This window comes from Anser brachyrhynchus (genome assembly GCF_964034855.1).
Source record: "Anser brachyrhynchus genome assembly, chromosome: 21".
NCBI lineage: Eukaryota > Metazoa > Chordata > Aves > Anseriformes > Anatidae > Anser > Anser brachyrhynchus.
In genome coordinates, this window is record NC_137714.1 from 1426296 (window position 1) to 1446704 (window position 20409).

Consider the following 20409-nt stretch of genomic DNA (forward strand, 5'->3'; position numbering starts at 1 on the left):
ATGGCCGAAGCTGGAAGAGGAACAATCTTACTGTGGGTTGGCTGTGTGGGGTTTTTTTTGGACAAATCCCGTGGTAGAAATAAACATCACAGGCCAGTAGTGCTTGAGTTTTGTATTTGTGCAAACCACATTTGATTTTGTGACAGGCTGCCAGAAATCTGTTGTAACAAGTTACTACGCAGGAGTCAGATTTGCCATCCATTCTTACTTACAGCAGCATCTGATTTCAAGAGAATAACATCTGATATCCAGAGTAACCATATTGTCTTGTAAGGTGTTAACTCTGCGTGAGAAAACGTTCTAGCATTACCTTAAATTGCTACTGGCCCTTGAAGTTGACGCTTACCTCAAGGTCAATTTGAAGTGACAGGTTCTTCTCAGAGGCATAGGGCCAAACCAGGAAAATCTTCTTGGTTTCTGAGGCATGGTAGTCCCTTGTGCTGGCTTAAAGCATGCTCCTTGCTTTGTCCAGCCACAGCAAGGCACTGTTTTGCAGCATGAATGATCAGAACAGTGTCTTCCCTTCCAAAAAGGCTGGAAATAATTTTGTGAAAGTATAGAGTAGCTTTAAAACAAATTGCAACTAGGATGACGTTAAAATATCCATTACAGTACAAATAGAAATCAGGTGGAATAAAAGTGCCAGTGAGAGCAGAATTGCACAGAGAACTTTCAATACGGACTCTGGGGATAAAGGCACATGTTCTAGTAAAATGGATTAGCAAGCAGGGAAAACAAAGACTGGGACTGAGGAGTGCATGGAAACATGTCATCTTTGGAATTCCTTAATACGAAGGATTATTAAAGTGCTGTGAAAACAGGCCATAAAGAAAATACAATAGACTTCATTTTAGTTATTCTGAAATTGGTATCAGTAGAAGGTAAGGAACTTGTGACTACTTGGATGGGTCTTGGTTTCCTTGGATAGAAACATGCCATCTTCTTTTTCTCCTTGTGTTGAACTGGGAGTCTTCCAGGGTCCTGCTGGGGACGAGCTGAAGGTGGTTGTGTTTGTTGTCTGGCAGGTGTCCAGCGGGTCGATGAAGGCGGTTGGAACACTGTGCAGGGGGCGAAGAACAGCAGAGTGCTGGACCCCACCAAGTTCCTTAAAATCACCAAGGTAGGTGCCAGCACAGGACTCATTCAGAGCAACAAGATGCCAAGGTCATACCTGATTGCATCTGTCCATCTAGGAGAGACTGTTACAGTGTTCACAGGTCAAAATCTGTGATTTGGGGGTATTTTAACTACCTAGAGTTAGTACTGTGCGTGAAAAATGCACAAAGGAAAGCTCCATTGCCTTCTAAATGTTTCTATTCTGGTTGTTCTAAGGGACAGCAGTACACATACACTTGCCTAGGTTTGTAGTGTCCTTTTAGTGACACAGAAGTTCTCTAAGTTGAGAAAGTGCATTTTATCAAATGATGAAAAGAGAATGTAAGTTGGGTAACTGTCTGATGCTGATGCAGCACATCAAAGGACTGTTACAGGAGTGTCAAACACCTGGCCGTATGAACCCTTTGCCTCAAATACTTAAGAGCCATTCTGATGCTGCTTAGTAGAAGGGATTCCACGTGCAATTTGAAAACAACATGTTCTTATCATATCACAGATAGCAGCACTCCAGGCTTAAAAGGTTCAGGTAGTATGAGAAGAGCTGTGTCCACTTTTACCGTGTTTCTGGACTTGTATGCAATGCAGTTGCATCTGTCAGTATGCGATACACTTCCACATCCATCCTCCGTGTGAGCACCTTCCTGTTATTTGCTTTTGGAGTGATGTTTTTGCAGCATTTATCTCAGGCTGCAAGTTAGGCAAGCTAGGAGATTATTCCATTGTTAATGGTCTTCAGAACAGCCGTGGGATTTGTCGCCAAGGAGAACTCAGTCTGACATAAATCAGGGTGATTCCCAGACATTCCTGTGTCCCAGTTAATGTCACTTTCCCTGAATTTTACTCTCAGTGCCCAGATGTTCAGAGAGCTGTAAAGTAGAACCTGGATAGACTGCAGCCTTTCTGCAGATCAGGCTCAGTTTGTTCCTTGTGAAAGTCATAAAACAGACTCCAGAACTTAATTATCAAGAGGGATTCAGCCTGCTTTTGTCTGGGCTTACAGCTCATGTGGGAAAAGTCCTTCTACTCCGTTTAGTGCAGTTACAGTACAAATAGACCTAGCTCCACAACAGCAGCATTACTGGGAGGTGAGAGGAGCTTGTACAAAGAGATCTGCAGGGTCACAACCTCCCTGTCAATAAGTTCGCCTACTGAGCATTGTAAAATCAATGTTCTCTTCTTGTCGAGAGGCTATTTTTCCCTCCAAGTTTGCAACCTATTGTTGTTCTTTGCCCTGTAAATTCTGTTTGTTACTGTGCAGATTTCCCCCAAAGCCATGACTAGTAGGTGGAGTGGACACCACAGGACCATTTTACTCACCACAAACAAGCTGAATGTCTTCCGAGTACTGATACACTGCACCTTTTCCTCCTTAGTGAGCTTCATAGTTCCTAATAAAATAAAGATCCTGGTCATTATAAATGTTTTTCATTGACACTCTGGAAGAGGTTGTTTGTAATGACCTTTGTTTGTCGCATCCTCTGTCTTTGGCTAGAGTTCAGTCTTCCAAAAATGCATTAAAGTGTATTTTGGTATTCACATGATGGGTACCGTTACAAAAGAAGTAGCCCATTTGTAAATAAGATGCAAGATTTTCCCTTGTAACCACATGTACTGATGTGTTTTACAGCCCACAATAGATGAGAAGATTCAGCTTGTGCCTAAAGCCCAGTTGGGCAGCTGGGGAAAAGGCAGCAGTGGTGGAGCAAAGGCAAGCGAGATGGGTAAGTCAGGACAAGTTCTCACGCTCTGCTTTTCTACCAGCTGTCCTTGCCAGGAGTGGATTTGGGTGGGAATGCTCACAAATGCATTTCCTAAATCACACTGTCCTGCAATGGTAACACAACAGCAAAAGTAGGAGCATCCGTTGTTTGAGGTGAGATTCAGCTGTGCACTTAGCTCAGAAAAGAAAAACAGAAGGTGCAGTCGGGATAGATGTTGAATGGTTGTTGGTTTGGGATGTTTTTTAAGTAATCAGATGCGCAAGGCTCCACCACCACTAATTAGCTCTAAGCAGATGTATCCTCCTGCTTTGCCTCCAAAGTGAGACCTGTCCTGTGGCTCACCAGGATGGGAAAGGGGGGAGGGGGGTAGGCAGGAGAAGAAGGCAGGAAAGTATTTTTTCCCAAAAGAGTTTTTCATCTTGACACAACCAGCAGGTGAATCATTACAGTAATCCAGCCCCAAAAGACAAACAGCGTTCATATGGAACGCTGGCATTACCGTGAATCTGGTACGTTACAGGGATATCTGCGCTTGTGACTGCCTGATAAGTGGGGATGAAGTGGAGCAGGGCCTTCCCATGCATTCTCTCCCCATCTCTCTGGAAACAGCCATTGCTTAAATGATTTTGCGATGCTGAGGTGTCAGCAGCTACTGACCTTCTTGTCCCTTTTCCCTGTGTTGTCTTTACAATCTCCCAGACTCTTTACGACCAAGTGCCACTAGTTTGAACAGATTTTCTGCACTGCAGCCTCCAGTCTCATCTGTATCTGCCTCATCTGCATCCTCAGAATTAGATTCTCGCAGGGCCTTAACTAGGTAAGGTTCGGTCCCTTCGGCTGTCTGTACGCTTGCGCTTTTCACTTGCTGCTCTAGTTGCTAGTAGCATGCAGAAAGAAGAGAATTTCCTCAAGTTTCCAGGAATAGCTGGGTCATTTTTCCCTCTGTGTATTTTGAATTAACTTAAAACACATTAATCTTTTATACTATCATAGGAGAGACAGGTGGTATTAATTTTTAAAGCAGTTATGGTGAATGTTTTAGTTTCCATTTCTCAGCCCCCCTTTATCTAAAGGATATATTTGTTAGTAGTTTATAACATGCTCAAAACTGTTCGGAAAAAATGTAATAAATAGGTGTGAAGGTTGAACTCGGTGGTAATATATTAAGCCAGGTCATTTGTTTTGTTTATCCAGAAAATGTGCCTAAAACCTTGCACAAATTTAGCAAGGCTCTTCGATTTCTGAGGCTGTCTCTGACCCCTGCCCATTAGCTGTGACCAAGCCTGCCCATGCATCCACATCATGCGATGCATACATAAGGCTGCGCAGTCCTGTCACGTGCCCCGATTTCACCAGGCCTACAGCCACTCCAGCTTGTAGCATGAAACATATATTAAACCTTAATAATTTAGTAACTCAAGACATGCTTTATAAATGTACAGTTCACTTAGAATGTCACTAGTTCTTCCTACCAGCTGCCATACTGCTTTGTCAGTCTGTCGCTCTGAAGTTTTCCTCAAGCTTATTCCTTACTTTTTAACCTAAAACTCTGGCTTACCTAGAGATTATTCCATTTGGGTAACATTTTGCACATCTTACTCATTGACACGTTAATTAATAGGACAGGTCTTTGTCACCTGTTGCTGATAGCCTTCAATATTCTGAAGATATTTTTCAATAAATGAGTAAAAATACACCGCTCAGAGTATTTCACAGTAAATCAGTGCTTTTACATCATAAATGTCACCATTCTACATTTAAAATGGGTGCTACAAGGACTTCATTGCTTTTCCACGTATTCTCTAGGAAGCATTGTCTCTGCCTGTCTGCTCTGAATATTTGTTCTGAGTAAGTTTGTGCATCTCTGAGACTTGAGTCGATTTTGATTATATTCTGTGTAGCAACAGCTGTAAAAAGTAGAGACGACAGTCCTGCTGGTATGCTGCTGCTGTTTGTTTGTTTGTTTGTTTGTTTCCTGCAAATACTAGAAAGCTGTCCGGTATCTTTTCTAACACCAGAATTGCGAGCAGGGGTTACTCGTACTGTAAATGTGTGTGGTTTTGTTCTGCAGTCGCGGGAGCACGGGCCGGGAGAAGAATGACAAACCTCTCCCGCCTTCCCTCTCCCGTCCCAACACCTTCCTACGGGGCAGCAGCAGTAAAGAGCTGCTGCTCGACAATCAGGCACAAGAGGAGCAGCGGAGAGAGATGCTGGAGACGGTGAAGCAGTTAACAGGCGGCATGGAGATGGACAGAAACAGCACAGAGGCAGAGAGGAACAAAGCCAAGGAGTCTGGTAAGCTGCTCATCTGTGCTCGGGGAATCTAGCTGAATGCGTGAAAAGGCTTAAGGGGAGAATCTGTAAGTAAAAGTGACAGATTTCTGTGCAGCGATGTGAGTATTTGGCCCACAGTGACGCATTGTCAAGCTGTGATAGTTGAGATCTGCCTCCCAAAGGTTTGTAACACGACTGGTTTATACAGGCCTTAGCATCATCTCCTATCGTCAACTCCTTAGGATTCACTGGAGCTGAAAGGCTGCAGATACCAGTAAATGGCATTGTCCTTCCTACTGATACCCATTGTTACCACTGGTCTCTGGGACAGAAGTCCCCAAAATCAAGGGGCATCCTCTCAGTTCATCTCGTATCCTAAACCTGTCTCCCGTGATAAGTCACAGAGACAAGGTTTGAGGAGAATCAGAATACAGCGTGTTGTGTGCTTGGAGGGGCCTTCCTGGTTATTTAAGGGAGATTTGGGTTTGTGTCTGTCGTTTGTTAATCACCAGCTGGTTACAGAAATCACAACTACAGGATAAAATCAGGTGCGGGTCCAGCTCCCAGTCACCGTCTCTCTGGGGTACTGTAGCCTCCTCCCCAGGCCAGAGCAGAGGTCGGGATTGTTTTAATGGTCCCCAGGCATAATTCTGGAGCTGAGCATTTTCAGTGCAATGCCACATGCGTTCTCCTGCACCTGCATTTCCTCCAAGCTTCTGCGTGCTGCAGATCCCATTGATTTCAGCAGTGTTCATGTATGCTGCAATCTACAAGGCCAAAATCCCTGATCAGTTCTGCAGTTGCCTCTTCAGTGTCCAGTAAAGCCCTGTCTACCCATCCTGAACATGAGCAGCCATCTGGGGCAGGGACAGGCCATGCACGGTATCTTTTTAGCGCTGCCTTATTGCCAACCCTCATCCCAAGCAGGTCTCAATGCAGCGTGGTGTTAGCACCCGCTGGGGTGGCTTGTCACCTCGTCAGTGCTGCAGCTCCCGCTTTTTGATCCTGCCAGCTTGAGGTGATTTGTTAGTGAGAAAGTATTGAGGACATTTAAGATGACATTGCCTGTGGACACAGCTTTTGCAATAGGTACAGTGTTTTGCTGCTTCGTTATGAAACGTCCAGAAACTGTTAATGCAGTAGAAGTGGCGAGGAATACATCTTGACCCCCCACGACACAGCACACTGATCGCTTCGGGAGGAAGCTTCATAAAAGACTTCATGGGAAGCAAGGTTTTGGGGTTTGGAAATGTGACCAGGAGGTTACCTGGGTTGGCTGCCCATCACAGTCAGCATGTTTAAAATTTGTAGCATACTGTTAAGAGCTCCTGTAACAGCTCAAAGCATAATTATTTAATATTGATAGTGCTTTGAAGGTGTTGCATCCCGTGTCACTGCCGTTGTTTCTACAAGATTTGCAGCGTTACTGGGAGTTCATATAGGGGAAAATGTAACTAAGAAAGAAGCAATGCAGGCCTGATGATGAGTCAGGAAACACACCCCGTGCTTGTTATTTCAGCCATCGCATTCCTGCTTGTAAATCATCTTTGTTCCAGTTATCACAGCAAAGCTTGCTATGGACTGCGGCTGGCCAGCCAGCAGGAACGGCTCTGACTTCTGTTTTCAAAATGTCATCTTTGGAAACAGTTCTGATTTTCCTTTTCCAAATGCTTTTTTTGTTTCTACCAGTCAAGCCAGAAGCTCCCCCAGCTCCAGTGCAAGAGAAGCCTTCGCTATCAGAAGAAGAAATAGAGAGAAAATGCAAATCTATCATTGATGAGTTCTTGCATATTAATGATTTTAAGGTAAGCAAAATGAGAACCTTGTGTAGCAGAAAGATCTGCAGCTGTGGGGCTTGAGAGCGTTTTCTCTCCAGGAGCAGTGGAAGCACCCGGTTCTCACAGAGGTAGCAGAAGCAGTGAGGCCTGTTACAATTTGGGTGGCAGCTGCTCCGTGAGTGTTTTCTGCCCTGCTGGTAGTAGGAAAAATAGGCCAGTTTGTGCGTTTTAAGTAGGAAGATGTATGTGTTTCTGTCATGAATCACTGAGCAGCTCCATAATAACTGCAATTTTGGAAGCAGAAAAGCTAGTGGGAAAATAAACTGAGGTTTTCATTTAGTTATCAAAGCATGTGCTGTTGTGATCTGGAGGCAGATAAAGCAATACTAAATATTGAACAAACCACTCTAGAGTATTTTTAATAAACATTGAAAATTACTGAGCAGCTGTCATCACTTCCTAGTTAAAGGTTGCAATTTTGTTTCCCTTGTAAATGGATTTGTAGCCTGTCCAGGGAGTTTACAAGAAGTATTACATTTGCTGCAGAAGCAAATGGTTTGATCTTTTGCTGAAGTAAATTCTAGAAACGCACAAAGTTTGAAATGACAGTGCTAGGGAATTCCTAGCTTGGCACCCTAAAAATAGTATTGCTTCTTGCACTTTATAGCATTCCCAATTAAAATCAGGAAGGGTAGTATCCTTACAGCTTGTTTGGGGCTCACATCTAGTTACCAGGACAAGTTTGTCCCAGAGTTCTTATCAGGAGAAAACTCTGATGTGGAGAAAAAATATTCTTTGATTTGCAATATCCCCAAGCTTGCTGGCCTGGCAGATCTCAGCAGGAGGAGGCAGAGGACAGCTGGGCCAGTTAACAAAGTAGTCTCCGGTCCTTTTTCAGGTAGACTTCAAAGTCTAACCCCTGGATGTCCAGGGCTAAAAGAGGTGCTTCAGTTTCTGGTTTCTGTGCTTGCAAATACGATGACTTTGGTTTTTTTTTTTATGGCTGGATGGGAATACAGTTGAATTGTGTTAGACAAGTGTCCATCTGCTTAAAAAGGACATCAGACTGAGGCAGCACATTTGCAGTAAGGAATTACTTGATAACTTTAAAATCTCAATGCCCTTCATATGTGGTATGTGACAAAGTTTCTGACAAACGCAGCTTAAACTCGCATTAATAGGCCATATATGAGTGCATATGTTAATGTAGGATATAGCAAAGGAATAGTGTTGAGTTTAGTCTTTGCTATTTAACCTGCCTGTAAATGAAAGCCGTTGAGCTTTCATTTCGTTGAGCGTATGTCAGTGCCCAGTGCCAGCAGGGCCAGCCAGCGGCATGGTCACCTCTCTGTCCTGGAGACGCGGGGATCCGTCAGGCACCTCTGATCTCTGACCTGAGCACGTGGTCTGGGACTGCCGAATCCTGACCTGCGGAAAGCAGCCAGCTGGGGCCTCCAGCAATGCAGCTGGGGCTGCCAGCTCTTGATAACTAAGACAAAGAGCAGATGTGTGTAGCTAGGGGACTGTTGAGATCCACTGGGCTGAACCTAGGAAGTTGGTGGAAGATCTTTGCAGATGACAATGGACATGGTTTGAAATGTGACAGAGCATTTTTCTGAAAGTCTGTATTTAAGAGCATTTTATTTGCTTAGGTTGCAAAATGTACATGCCAGAAAGTAGAAACTTTATAAAGAGGAGGTTTTCCTCTACATGGTACCCACATTTTCTGCTTCTTTATATGGTGTGTTTTTGTAAGCAGGCATTTCTGTGCCAGGCCAGATATTTCGTCTTTTTGACTTGGCTTAATATTTTATAAAACGATAGGCATTTTGGTGGCATCCAGAAGACAATTCCTGTCCTTACACTTAGCAGCCAAGCTGTACCCTGGAGCATGATAGTTTATTTTAAAAATTCTGTTGCCTGCACAGTCTAAATTCTCATCTTTTTTTTAATTCCTGATTGCCATTTCAGTGGTGATTTGTGATGAGGTTCCACAGCCTAGTTCAGCACCTTTGTCTTCAATAAATACTCACTTTCAAAAGAAAAAACAAAGCCAGGAGTCTCCTGACCTGCCATCAGAAAAATCCCCATCCCATACTCCAGCTGCTAAGCAGTGCACCCTAACCTAGCAGTAAACATCCTTCTGCGCCACTTCGTGTTTTGTTTTGTTGATGTTTGCAGTTCAGGCAAATGATCCTGCGTGTCGTTTGAACAGGAAGCAATGCAGTGCGTGGAGGAGCTCAGTGCCCAGAATCTGCTGCCTGTTTTCGTGCGAGTGGGAGTGGAGTCGACACTTGAGAGGAGTCAGATCACCAGGGATCACATGGGCCAGTTATTACATCAGTTGGTGCAGTCAGGAAAGCTGAGCAAGCAGGATTTCTTCAAGGGGTTTGTATTCTGCACACAGAAACAGATACTTTTCTTGAGCGTTCATTGCAGATGAGCACTGTTTGTGTTGGATGGGAATGATTTCCCACTTTGCTTTCATATCCTATTCTCTCCATGCATCCTTTTTGAAGGAGCATTTCCACCTGGGTATACTGACAGTAATATAAATATTTTACTGTATTTTTAACTATTTCAGATACTTTAATGAAAGTAAATATTTTTGTACTTATGTAAGTATTTATTTCTAAGCAAATATGGAGGTGTATATTTAAATGTGTGTGTTTAGTTTTCCATCTTGCAAAGTATTTGTCAATGTTTGGCATTTGGCAAATCATTAAATATGATTAAAAGGGGAGGAAGAAGATAAAAATCTTCATGTGACATTAGTGCCTGGAAGCTCCATAGTCTGAAGTCCTGAGCATCCACAGAATGGCAGCCACCCTCGCACTGGTGAAAACAGGCTTCGCCCATACAGTGCCATTGCTTGGGACAACTCAACTTCAGGGTGTAGACGTGGCCTCAGGGGTCTGTGAAGGAGAGAGAACACGCGCCAGATGTGGTTTCAGACGGGAAAGGTGTTCCTCAGAGAACTGAGTTTCGGCTGCTGGCTCATTTCAGCTCTCAGATGGTAACCGCCTCTGGTTGTGAGTGCTGTCCGGTTGTAAAAGGAACCCAGGAGGGATCCCTGGCACCACTCAGCCCTTGCTAGGGCTTAGAACAGGTTGGTTAAAATGGATAGCTGTGAAAAGCAGCCAGAGAACAAGGAGATGAAATAATGCCTTCAGACGCTGAGTTTCTGCATACCTTGCCCTGTCTTGCTGCTTTTATTTGAATCTTGTCTCACTGTGGTACTGCTGACAGCTCCAATGGTGATCCCCGTGCACCCACATCTGGCAGTGAATTTCATCCTGATGAAATTGAGTGGCTCACGGGAAAAGTTTAGGCAGCCTAAGTTCAAAACTGTATAGAATAGCAGTACGAAATACATCCCCAGGGAGTATGCTTGTCTGTGTCCATGCAGTTGCTGATGTTTGAAGCGATACGTTCCCATAACGGGTTGTGATTAAAGCCGTCCCTGCGTTTCCTAAGGTGTGGACAAGTAGTTGTGATGCCAAATAAGTAGTATGGTGATGAAATAGTGGGATGTGTGGTTTGAATATGGCATAAACAAAGTAAAATAGGTCCTGAAGTTGATGAAAGGGCGAGTGCCCACCATGGTTTTCAGTGGGTACATGAGAAGAACACCATAAACCACTACTATTATTCACGCAAGACAAATTACTCTGTAATTAGGGGTTATGGGATGAGTGCTGGTCCCAGCACAGGTCTGGAGAGATACACAGCAGGAAACCAAATTCTGGCAAAAGTGCTTGGGCAAACTAGGTTGAACTAGGGGCAGAGGACATAAAGAGACAAGCCAAGGTGACGGTTCCTGCTTAGAAGCTGTACCCCAGAATTTTTGAGCTTTAAGGGAGAAATGGACAACAATCAGAACTGGCAGGAGAGCCAGAAAAATGATCATCTTGTACCAGGCATGAAAAGTGAAGCTACCTACACGGCTTTTATCAAAAAGAAAAGTTTTGAACAATTCTGGAAACCGTATCCAGAGTTGGGGAGCAGTTTTGTAATTCAGCCTGCTGCATTTTGTTTTCCTGATGACCATTCTCTAACTGGTTTGAGCAAATAGCTTGTGGAGGAAGAAACCAGCCACCCTCTTGTGTGTTGAACTTTCTCTTACGTTGTTTTACTTATTTATCAACATTTTGCTGATTGCCTTACATTTGGACCTGTGTTATTATTAATCCCCCTTCTGTAAATGTTTGGATTTTTTAAGAAGGCTCGATTTATTAGATCTTTTAAAGACAAAAATGCTGTTTACATTTACAGGTTTTTACTGGTTAGCAAACAGCTTGTTCCTGGGATATAAGAATTACTGTATATGAAACTTTCCTGGATGTGTTGTCTCTACCTACTGGTTTTACAGAAGACAATGCATTTCCCACATGCTCTGCGTGTTACTGTAGCAAGAAATTTACTCCTAACAGTTTTGAATCACTTGAAAGCATAACACATCAATAGTATTCTTCGTTATCTTGGTTTGTTTTAACAAAGTGTTTTTTAAATGTAGACATTTACTTTGCAGGAAAAGCCTCAGTTTGAGTTGTACTTAATGCTTGACGCTTTTCTTCTTTTTCCTAAAGGTTTTCAGATACCTTGGAGATGGCAGACGATATGGCCATAGATATACCCCATATTTGGTTGTACCTAGCTGAGTTGGTGACCCCCATGTTAAAAGAAGGAGGAATCTCTATGAGAGAACTTATACAGTAAGTACTGCTGCTCTTTTTCAGTGGCGTTTGAGCCAGAGCCATCTGCCTGGCTATGCCATGGTATTTTGACAACATGGTTCCCATCAGCAGATAAAAGACGAATAGTATTAAAGGCTCAGCTTCTCATATGAGTTGCTGCAGGGCTTGCTGCATACTGTTTGGGACTTCTGATTTGCACCAAAAGGAAAGCTGTGATGGGAAGGGAGCTTGCTGCTCTGTAGACATGGTTCAGGGGTGAAAGTTTTATCTATAAGTAAACTACAATCCTGTTTGTTTCAGTTGAGCTAGAAAATAACCTGATGTTGTACAGTCAGTGTCAGTCAAAAGCACACTGAAGCTCTGAGAATTGGATTTTGTGAGAGCAAGGTATCATGCACATGTCTTTGTCTTGGAGTGTAGTAACAACTGTCTGGGCGTTGCCTTAAACACGGGCACAAAACCTTGTTGGCAAGACTGGAAACTGCTTCCAGGACCAAAGTTCCTCTATTTTGTACATGTCCTTATACATTTGGGGGATTAACTAGAAGTCAACTGAACGGTTCCCTTTTCCTGTAAGTAGTGTATTAAGAAAATAATAGCCTTTTTTCCCCCCAAAGCTCTTACCTTTTAGGGTCCTCCTACCTGAATGCAACATCCCACAAAAAATGAGTGGATTTGAACTCACTTAAAAATGAAAAAAATATATTGGTAATAAGCACTGTTGTAGCAAGTGCACTGCATCACTAAAGTCCATTTTATCAGCAGTGCTAGCTAGATCAAATCCTTTATCCTTGGCGGAAGTTAAAGCTGTTTTCATGCCTCAGTTTCATCACTACCCCTTGCCTTGCATTCCAGACTTGGAGTGCTGTTTTATGAGAATTTAACTGTCTTCAGAAATGATTCAAATTATAAGAAAAAATACCTGTTTTTCTTTCATTCTAGAGAATTTAGCAAACCTTTGCTTCCTGTGGGAAGAGCCGGGGTCTTGCTTGCTGAAATCTTGCACCTTCTATGCAAACAAATGGTAAGTATCCAGGCATACTGTAGATAAGAGCTGGATGCAACAAGTGTATGTTTATGCATGAAGCCTACATGCTCACATTTCCCACAAGAAGATATTTAGGGGTGGACCAGCCAGTCCAGATAACCTAGGAAACCTGCTTCTTCATCCCTGGTTTCAAACCAAGCCTTGCGAGGTTCCAAAAAGTTAACTACTTTTTTCTCATCACTTTTCCCTTTTGCAGGTACCTTTGCACCTGGCTTCTTCCAGAAGCTAGGGTACTGAAATACTGCAAGAGGGACATTCTCAAGGTATTTCTGGGCTGACCAGAAGCAGCAAGTGCCGGAAATCTTGCGAGAGAGCTGTTCTTGCAGACCGGAGAGGTTCTGAGAGTTCGGATAAGCTCCAGATGGCCTCTCAGACTTCTGGGTGCTTATCCAAACTAAACCTGCCAACTCTTAAGACTCACCCATCACTAGGGGTAGTGACACCTTTTCACCCTGTAACTTCTAGAGCTCTCTTACACATTTCACAGTCGTGTGTACAAACAGTTTGGTGATTTCCCTATAACTCTGTCTCCATTTTTGTCTTTTTTTTTTTTTAATCCAGCTAAATACTGCACTTTGGATAGTGTCTATTTTAAACCCTGTAAAATCCCTCACTTGCCTTTTTGGTTTTTTTAAGCATGCATTCAGATAAGGGTGATTGTTCCAGGAGCATTTCAGGCTAGCAGTACAAATAGTGGCTTTTAATTTATTTTAGTCTTATGCTTGTTTGGACAGTCATGTTTGTTTTCGTTTGATTGCTTTTTGTTTTGTTTTTCCTTCCTCTGTTCTGTGAGAGAAAAGCTGCTGTGCTCTGAAGATTTGGAAGACAGGCTTGGGTTTCTGCCATAGCTTTATAACTCTATCTTGTCTGGTCCAATACTTGGACTTGGGTATTTCAGATCAGGTGTTTTAATGCAATAATAGTCATCTAATTCAGATCCTGATGAACTGTAGCAGGAACTATGCACAAGTAGCATTTAATAACCCACATTGTATATTTAAGATTGTAATCTGCTTTGTAAATGGAAAATCGAGCTGCTTTTATCGGTGTTTAACCTAGGCTACACAGTGATGTCCCTTGTGCAGGTGCTATGAGGTAAAAGTTTTTGCAAAGCATTTGAGGGAAAAGAGCTGGTTGTTACTAGGATTTTTATTCTTGTCAGAGTTGTACATATGTCGCGTTGGGCAGGATACCAAAAGGCCAGTGCAACATAGGTTGGTAGTATACGTGCTGCAAAGGAGTTTTTCCTCAAGGTTTGCAAATTCTCAAAATGGAACGGTGAACTTGGTATCATGTACCTGAATTTGAGGTTTGATCTCTGCACAGAAAACAGTCATGTAAATAATTATTTTCTAAAAAATAGCTAACTTACCAGCGCAGGGTGGAATGAGTTATGGAGGAAGTTAATGGCAGAGGCAGGAGAGGAATCGAAGTCATCGAACTGCCAGCTCTGTCATGGCCATGGGAAACTGTGCCTTATTCAGATGTGTCCCTTCTCATAGGTAGCCTCTGGCTGAAGCTGTTGCACACCCCATGTGTCACGTTATGCCTTGTTTATTACCCACCACCGTGGCATTTAACCACTTTACAAGATACATATACGTGTGGCAGGATTGTGTATATGCTTTCTCTTGCACGGGATTTCCAGATGTTTTCACCTTATTGTTAGGCATCTTGTTTGGTGGCTGAACGGTTCTTTATTTCTCCTGACACAGCTGCACCACTCCAGATTGTGTGAGCTCCCATGGTTGTCTCTCAAGTCTTTCAAATGACCGAACTGTTTGTATTTCAGAGCCATAAGAAAGTGGGAGCCTTATGGAGGGAGACTGGCCTCAGTTGGAAGGACTACTTACCTGAAGGGGAGGATGTACATACCTTTCTCATGGAACAAGTGAGTTAAGAGCAAGCATCTGCTTAATGACTTGTCACGCTGACTTTTGGCCTTCCGTCCCATTTGTGCATCCTGTTGCATCCCATCCTTATGTATAGTTGGTATGGGTCGTGGGATGAAATGTCTCCCTCATTAAGGTGAGGTTAGATGATTTCAGCACCTCCATTCTGAAATGCCAGCAGGACTGCCTTGTCCTCTGTGATCCGAGGCACGCGTCTCCCATCAGTTGGTTTCCTCCAGTAGATGTATTTCTCCAGAAGGGGGGAATGAACTCGAGAATTAATTTTGCAGCAAGCAGGACAGACAGCCAGCAGAAGGGTCAGAATAATTGATAGCAATTATTTACTTGTCCCACCTTGCAAATGATCTCAGAGGGTTTCACAAAGCAAGAAGCCAAGCCTCATGGAGGGCACCTTGCAGCTGTTGCCAGTTGTTGCCTTCCTAAGGAAGGAGCTCCATCTTCTTTTGGAGCCCCCAAGTGATCCACTGCCCTGTTTTGGCTCTTAGGAAGCACTGCGCTGCAGGAAATGAAATGGGTTACCAAGGCCTGATGATTGGTGGGGGGGACTGCAGATCCTCTGTCACATTTTGCAAGAACTGGGGCATTAGCTGCAGTTTTTTGAGCAAATGTCGACTGTAGTAATTGCAGTCCAGCTCCCTGTAGTTCTAGTTGAGCAACACGCACTTTGTTTTGTGCATACGCATACTGTGCAGGGCTGGAGTTGTTCTGGGATGCCTGATTGTCTTTGCTGGATAATGCAATTCCCACATTTGTAAAATGTTTTGTAGTATTTGGAACAGAAGAAAGTATGTAAATCATTGTAATGATAGCTTAGCATTTGAAAGATTGGAAAACAGAATGAAGTGTAGCTTGCTGCCTCAATTTGGTATAACTCAGCATAGGAAAGTTAATTTAACTAATTCTCATCATCACTTCTGATGTTGCAGAAGTTGGACTTCACGGAGTCTGACTGTTCCAGTTCCTCAGAAGCACTTTCAGAGAAAGAACTCTCTGCAGAAGAGCTGAACAAGCAGCTAGAAAAACTCATTGTTGAGGACAAGGCGAATGATGAACAAATCTTTGACTGGGTAGAGGTATAAAAACTATTTACACCCTCCCTGCACACAGTTTATAAACTGCTTTTGTGAATGTTTTCTCATCTGAAGGAGCATCTCTGCAGTCTGTCGGGTCATTTTGCATTTATACAGTGGCAGGCACAAGTTATCTGGGGGGAAAACTGCTGGGAGACAGCCTTCAAGACCTAGTAACTGGCACAGAGTCCTTTCCGTATTGCTGCATTAGTTCCACTGAGGTGGGAAACTCAGAGGCATTGACAGCCCTCACCTGTATGTTACTGGTTGAGACACAGATTATATTCATGGTGAGCTGTCTCGCATCTTTTGTTTTAAAGGATTCCATTATACTTTCACAGTGCCTCCACACTTGCCTGATAAAGTTGTGGTGTAACAAGAAACAGCACACCTAGGCACGGTCAGAAGTGAGAAATAGTTGTGGTAGTGATTTTTTTTCTTTTGTTCTCCTGTCTAGGCTTAGAACACTAAGATGATCAGGTCTCTGCAATCAGCACTTCCAAAGAATTAAATTTTATATATAGTTAATCGGTTACTACAATGTAGGCTTTAGGAAGAAAGATTTTTAGTTGTATTAACGTGCAACTGTGTAACTTTCTGCTTACTTGCCATAGACTTTTTGACTCCAAACTCACTGTTTCTGGTTTGTGATTACTTTTTAGACTGAGTATGCTGTTACATTCTTTCTTCTCAAATAATGAAATAAAAACGTCTCATTGCTTTTTCTGATTGACCTTAGCAAATGAGCCCCTGTCCAACTGCATGCTCTGCCGTGCTGCAAAAATGTCCTTTGGGCAGTCGTTCAGGGTACACGTACCTTTCCCAGTGCATTGGACCAGGCTTTGCCCTCTATCTGTGGCTGCATCCTTTAAGCCAGATTTTAAGTGTTGTGCCTGAAATGATACTCAGCCTGATTCATTTAGATCTGTGCTTACAGCTAAATCTCGGTCAGCTTCATTTCAGTTATTTCTGTTGCTGGAGGAATGTATTCGAAATGTCATTTTCTGTGGCTGTTAGAGAAGTGGAAAAGTGACATGAAAGAAGCACTGAAAATCTGGGGACATCCACAGGCTCTCTTTGTAGTCTTGGACAAGTTACGTAGCCATTTTGTGAATTTCTTCTACAGAGCAAACAAATCTGTATCCAAGGAGCATTCTTTAAAGTTTGTTGAAAAAGCCTAAAACTCTTAGCAAATGTATAAGGGTGCTGTAAATGCCAAGCATTGTTGTTTTAGTTTTTCTTGAGACAATGACTAGTTGTGGGAGTAGTTAAATGGGGTATCGATCACAAGAGAACTGTTGTTGCATGTTGATGTACCTGAGCTATTCCCAAGGACTGAATGGGAAAGCTGAAGTTCTGCACAGGGGTGAATTGGGTTCCAACTCAAGCGGTTTACGCTGAACACGAACCTCCTGCCAAATTCAGCAGTGGAGTTTGGAAACAGTTGCTCTTACACACCCGCGTGTTTTTAACTGGTCCATTTACTCTCGATTTCAGGCTAATCTAGATGAAAGCCAGATGAGTTCACCTACATTCCTTAGAGCTTTAATGACAGCAGTTTGTAAAGCAGCTATTATAGGTGAGTAACTTGCAGTGTAAACACCATACAAACAAAAAATGCAAAGAGTTATTTTACAGTTTTCGGGTTTATATCATTCCTCCCCCCCCGAGCTGTTTATCATCATACAGTAAGATTTTTGAACTCTGCTGAATTCTAGTGCTGAGGAGCAGGATGTCCATTCCCCCTGCGACAGCCAGGAACATTGCTGGGTAGGGTGTTCTCAAGGCCCTGGCGTGTCCCAGTGACCTTGCGTGAGCAGATGTTTCAGACAGCTGAGTAATACCAGATTGTTCATTGGTTCTTCTAGTGAAGGTGGAAATGTGCTAGACATTATTAAGTTAATTAGCATTTCCTCTCCTGTGTCAGCAAGCTTGCGTGGGCACTCTACCATCGCAGATTGCCACATGCGAGTTGGAAACGTGGGTTGCAGAACAGAAGCCAGCTTGTGTATCTGTCTTGTTAATAGTTTTATGTCCAAAGCAAGTTGCGTTTTTAGAAAGACAGTTTATATGAATTATTTGTATGTACAGCAGTTGGTTGAAAATGGAGGAGGTGGGTTCCCAAGTCAGACATGTGAGCCTCAGATTCCCAGGGGTGCTTGAATAAAGCGCTGCAGCCAGAAACATCTGGTCAGTTCACATTGTTTTCTTTAATTTTACTGGTGGCATCTGGCAAGACAAAAAATTGTGCTTGTAAAGCACCCACTTCTGCGCCTAGCTGTAAGAGTCATGCTCAGAGAAAATGGTCTGAACTTCATCTTGTCGCTGGAAGGATGAGGGGCAAGATGCAGCCCGGCTCCTTTCTTCTCAGAGAATGGAACCTTTCTGATGCCACCTAGTGTTAGTGGCGAAGTGACACAGGATTTTATGACAAATGTCGAAGGGCCTCCTGATGAATCTCTGCTGGGGGTGTATCTGAAACATCTTGATCTGTTTTACTTTTTGACCGTGCCTCTAACTGAGGATTTTTTCTTTTGTTTTCAAAAATCACTTAATTGTGTTATATGATCTACTTTAAAAGCTGCTAATTTACCCATGTTGCTGACAGACTTCTAACATGTATTTTTATATATTCCTGATTTCCTATGTTGTGTGCAGCTGATGGTTCTGTTTCTGCCTTTAATATTTTTACGGGGAAAGAAAAAGTTATCTAAAAACTTTCTATATAGCTGAGATTTTAACTCCAGCCATTGCACCCACTTTGGGCATGATTTGCACTGCAAAGTTAGGTTGTAATTCTTTGTATATTTCAGCTGACTGGTTAGGGCCAGGAGCACTGCAGATGTCAGTTGAATTTGGGAAAGCGTAAAAATCAAGACTTCCAGAAAAAGCCTTTGAGCAGAAATACTTCCTATTGTTTCTCATCGTGTTTTGTCTCAGAGCTAACCTGTATCTGTAATTTCTACTTGAATAAATAAAGGAGATAAAAGATCCACCCCTGCTGCTATCTACCAAAGCTGACCCTATTTTCTTCTCTTCCCTTCAGCGGACTCTTCTAGCTTCCGTGTGGACACTGCTGTTATCAAACAGAGAGTGCCGATCTTACTCAAGTACCTAGACTCAGACACAGAGAAGGAACTACAAGCACTTTATGCACTACAAGCATCAATAGTAAAACTTGATCAGCCTCCTAGTAAGTGTTGTCTCTGAACTGGGGTCTTGAACCCTGACAGCTTAAGGAAAAGTTGTTTCTGTTTAAGTCCAGCAATAGAGTCTGGAAGAGGACCGTGCTTTTCTTGACAATGAAAACAAAGTTTTAGCTTTGTACATAGCGGCTGAGAGAAAATAGCATACAGTGGTTTCTGCTTCTCCAGATTCCAGCTTTTAGAGAACTGCAGTTCCCCAAATGCTTTGCTGGAGGTGGGCTTTTCTCCTGATTGATCCCATAAGCAGCCATGCAGAAGGAAGGACAAATCTCAGGGATGCAAAGAGAGGGAAAAAAAAAAGTTATCTGTTGAGGTTTACAATACCTGGACATGTGAGAGCATTGTGCATTGTAATTGCATTATTTGCTGCATCAAAGGAGTTGGGCAACTGATGAGTCTTGTCCCAGAGACACTGTAGAAAAATGGCATTGGAAAAGAGGCGGGGGACTGCAAGAGGAGCAAGGGTACCCAGGCAGTCTGCAGCACATAACAAAAGAGTGCACAAAACCACCCATCTTGATAATACTTAGCTTTAAGGGGCTAGTCGTTTGTTCTCTCTCCTGCTGAGCCACATAAAATCAGGTGTTGGAGAGGAGCCGAGCTGCATGGTCCATGCAAAGGAGAATGGGCAGTCGTGGATTGCCAGCCGGTCCCTAAATAATATGTTCTCACAGCCACTTTCCCTTTCCTGCAGAGCATATGTTATCCCACAGCATCAGAGGGACCTGTTTTCCCTCTCAGCTGTGTCTAACCAGCCAGGAAGCAATAACTCAGTGACAGATCTTCCTTTTACTTGTGTCTGCATCTCTTGCATTAAAGGTCACATTAATCCCCTTATCCGTAACCGCGTCTTTGTCTACTGACTTAAACTGCGCAGCACTAACAGATGTTCTCTCCCATTATTCCATTACTGCAGATTTGTTACGGATGTTTTTTGATTGCCTGTATGATGAGGAGGTAATATCGGAGGATGCCTTCTACAAGTGGGAAAGCAGCAAGGACCCAGCGGAGCAGAACGGGAAAGGAGTAGCGCTAAAGTCTGTCACAGCATTCTTCACATGGCTACGGGAGGCCGAAGAGGAGTCGGAGGATAATTAAAACTTAAAAATACAGGAAAAAAAAAAAAAAAGAAACAATTTAAGTATTTTTTTAAAAAGTTTCACGTCTTCGCCAATCACAGTGCAGCAAGGCCAATTCTCGCGCAGACCCCCCCCTTCCCCCACACATGCACGAGTGGGAGAGGTAAAAATAGATAAACACAAAGGTGATCATGGAGGAAAAAAGGTACTTGAAAAAAAGTAAACTTCAAACCTGAGGGCGGGAGCACTAAACCAAAATACATGTATTATTTATAGAAAATATTTTCTGTTTTAATCTTTTTTCTTTTTAAACAAGGACTCATACTTACATAAAACACAAAGCGAAACAAATCTGTTTAGCAAAAAAAAAAGTTTAAAACTTTTAATTTATTATTTTAAGGACTGCAAATGCCAGTGTAATTTTTAAATTTGCAGTTTCTGTAAACAAATTGTATAATAGAACAAAAGCAGAGAAATAAATTTCCCTCCCCTTCATATGCACCTCAA

General features: G+C 42.8%; 1 protein-coding gene across 21 annotated transcripts in view; it reads left to right on the forward strand.

Moving 5' to 3' along the window:
* Positions 1-20409, forward strand: part of EIF4G3 (eukaryotic translation initiation factor 4 gamma 3) — a 153779-nt gene extending 133370 nt beyond the window's left edge. For all 21 annotated transcript variants that reach the window (XM_080564324.1, XM_080564338.1, XM_080564344.1 and 18 more), the window contains 13 exons: positions 1026-1120; positions 2744-2837; positions 3537-3654; positions 4909-5132; positions 6801-6916; positions 9105-9277; positions 11479-11604; positions 12529-12610; positions 14427-14525; positions 15474-15620; positions 17115-17196; positions 18664-18810; positions 19740-20409. In XM_080564324.1, coding sequence (XP_080420450.1) covers positions 1026-1120; positions 2744-2837; positions 3537-3654; positions 4909-5132; positions 6801-6916; positions 9105-9277; positions 11479-11604; positions 12529-12610; positions 14427-14525; positions 15474-15620; positions 17115-17196; positions 18664-18810; positions 19740-19921 — 1685 coding nt within the window. In that variant the 3' untranslated portion in view covers positions 19922-20409. The remainder of the gene's footprint in view (positions 1-1025; positions 1121-2743; positions 2838-3536; positions 3655-4908; positions 5133-6800; positions 6917-9104; positions 9278-11478; positions 11605-12528; positions 12611-14426; positions 14526-15473; positions 15621-17114; positions 17197-18663; positions 18811-19739) is intronic.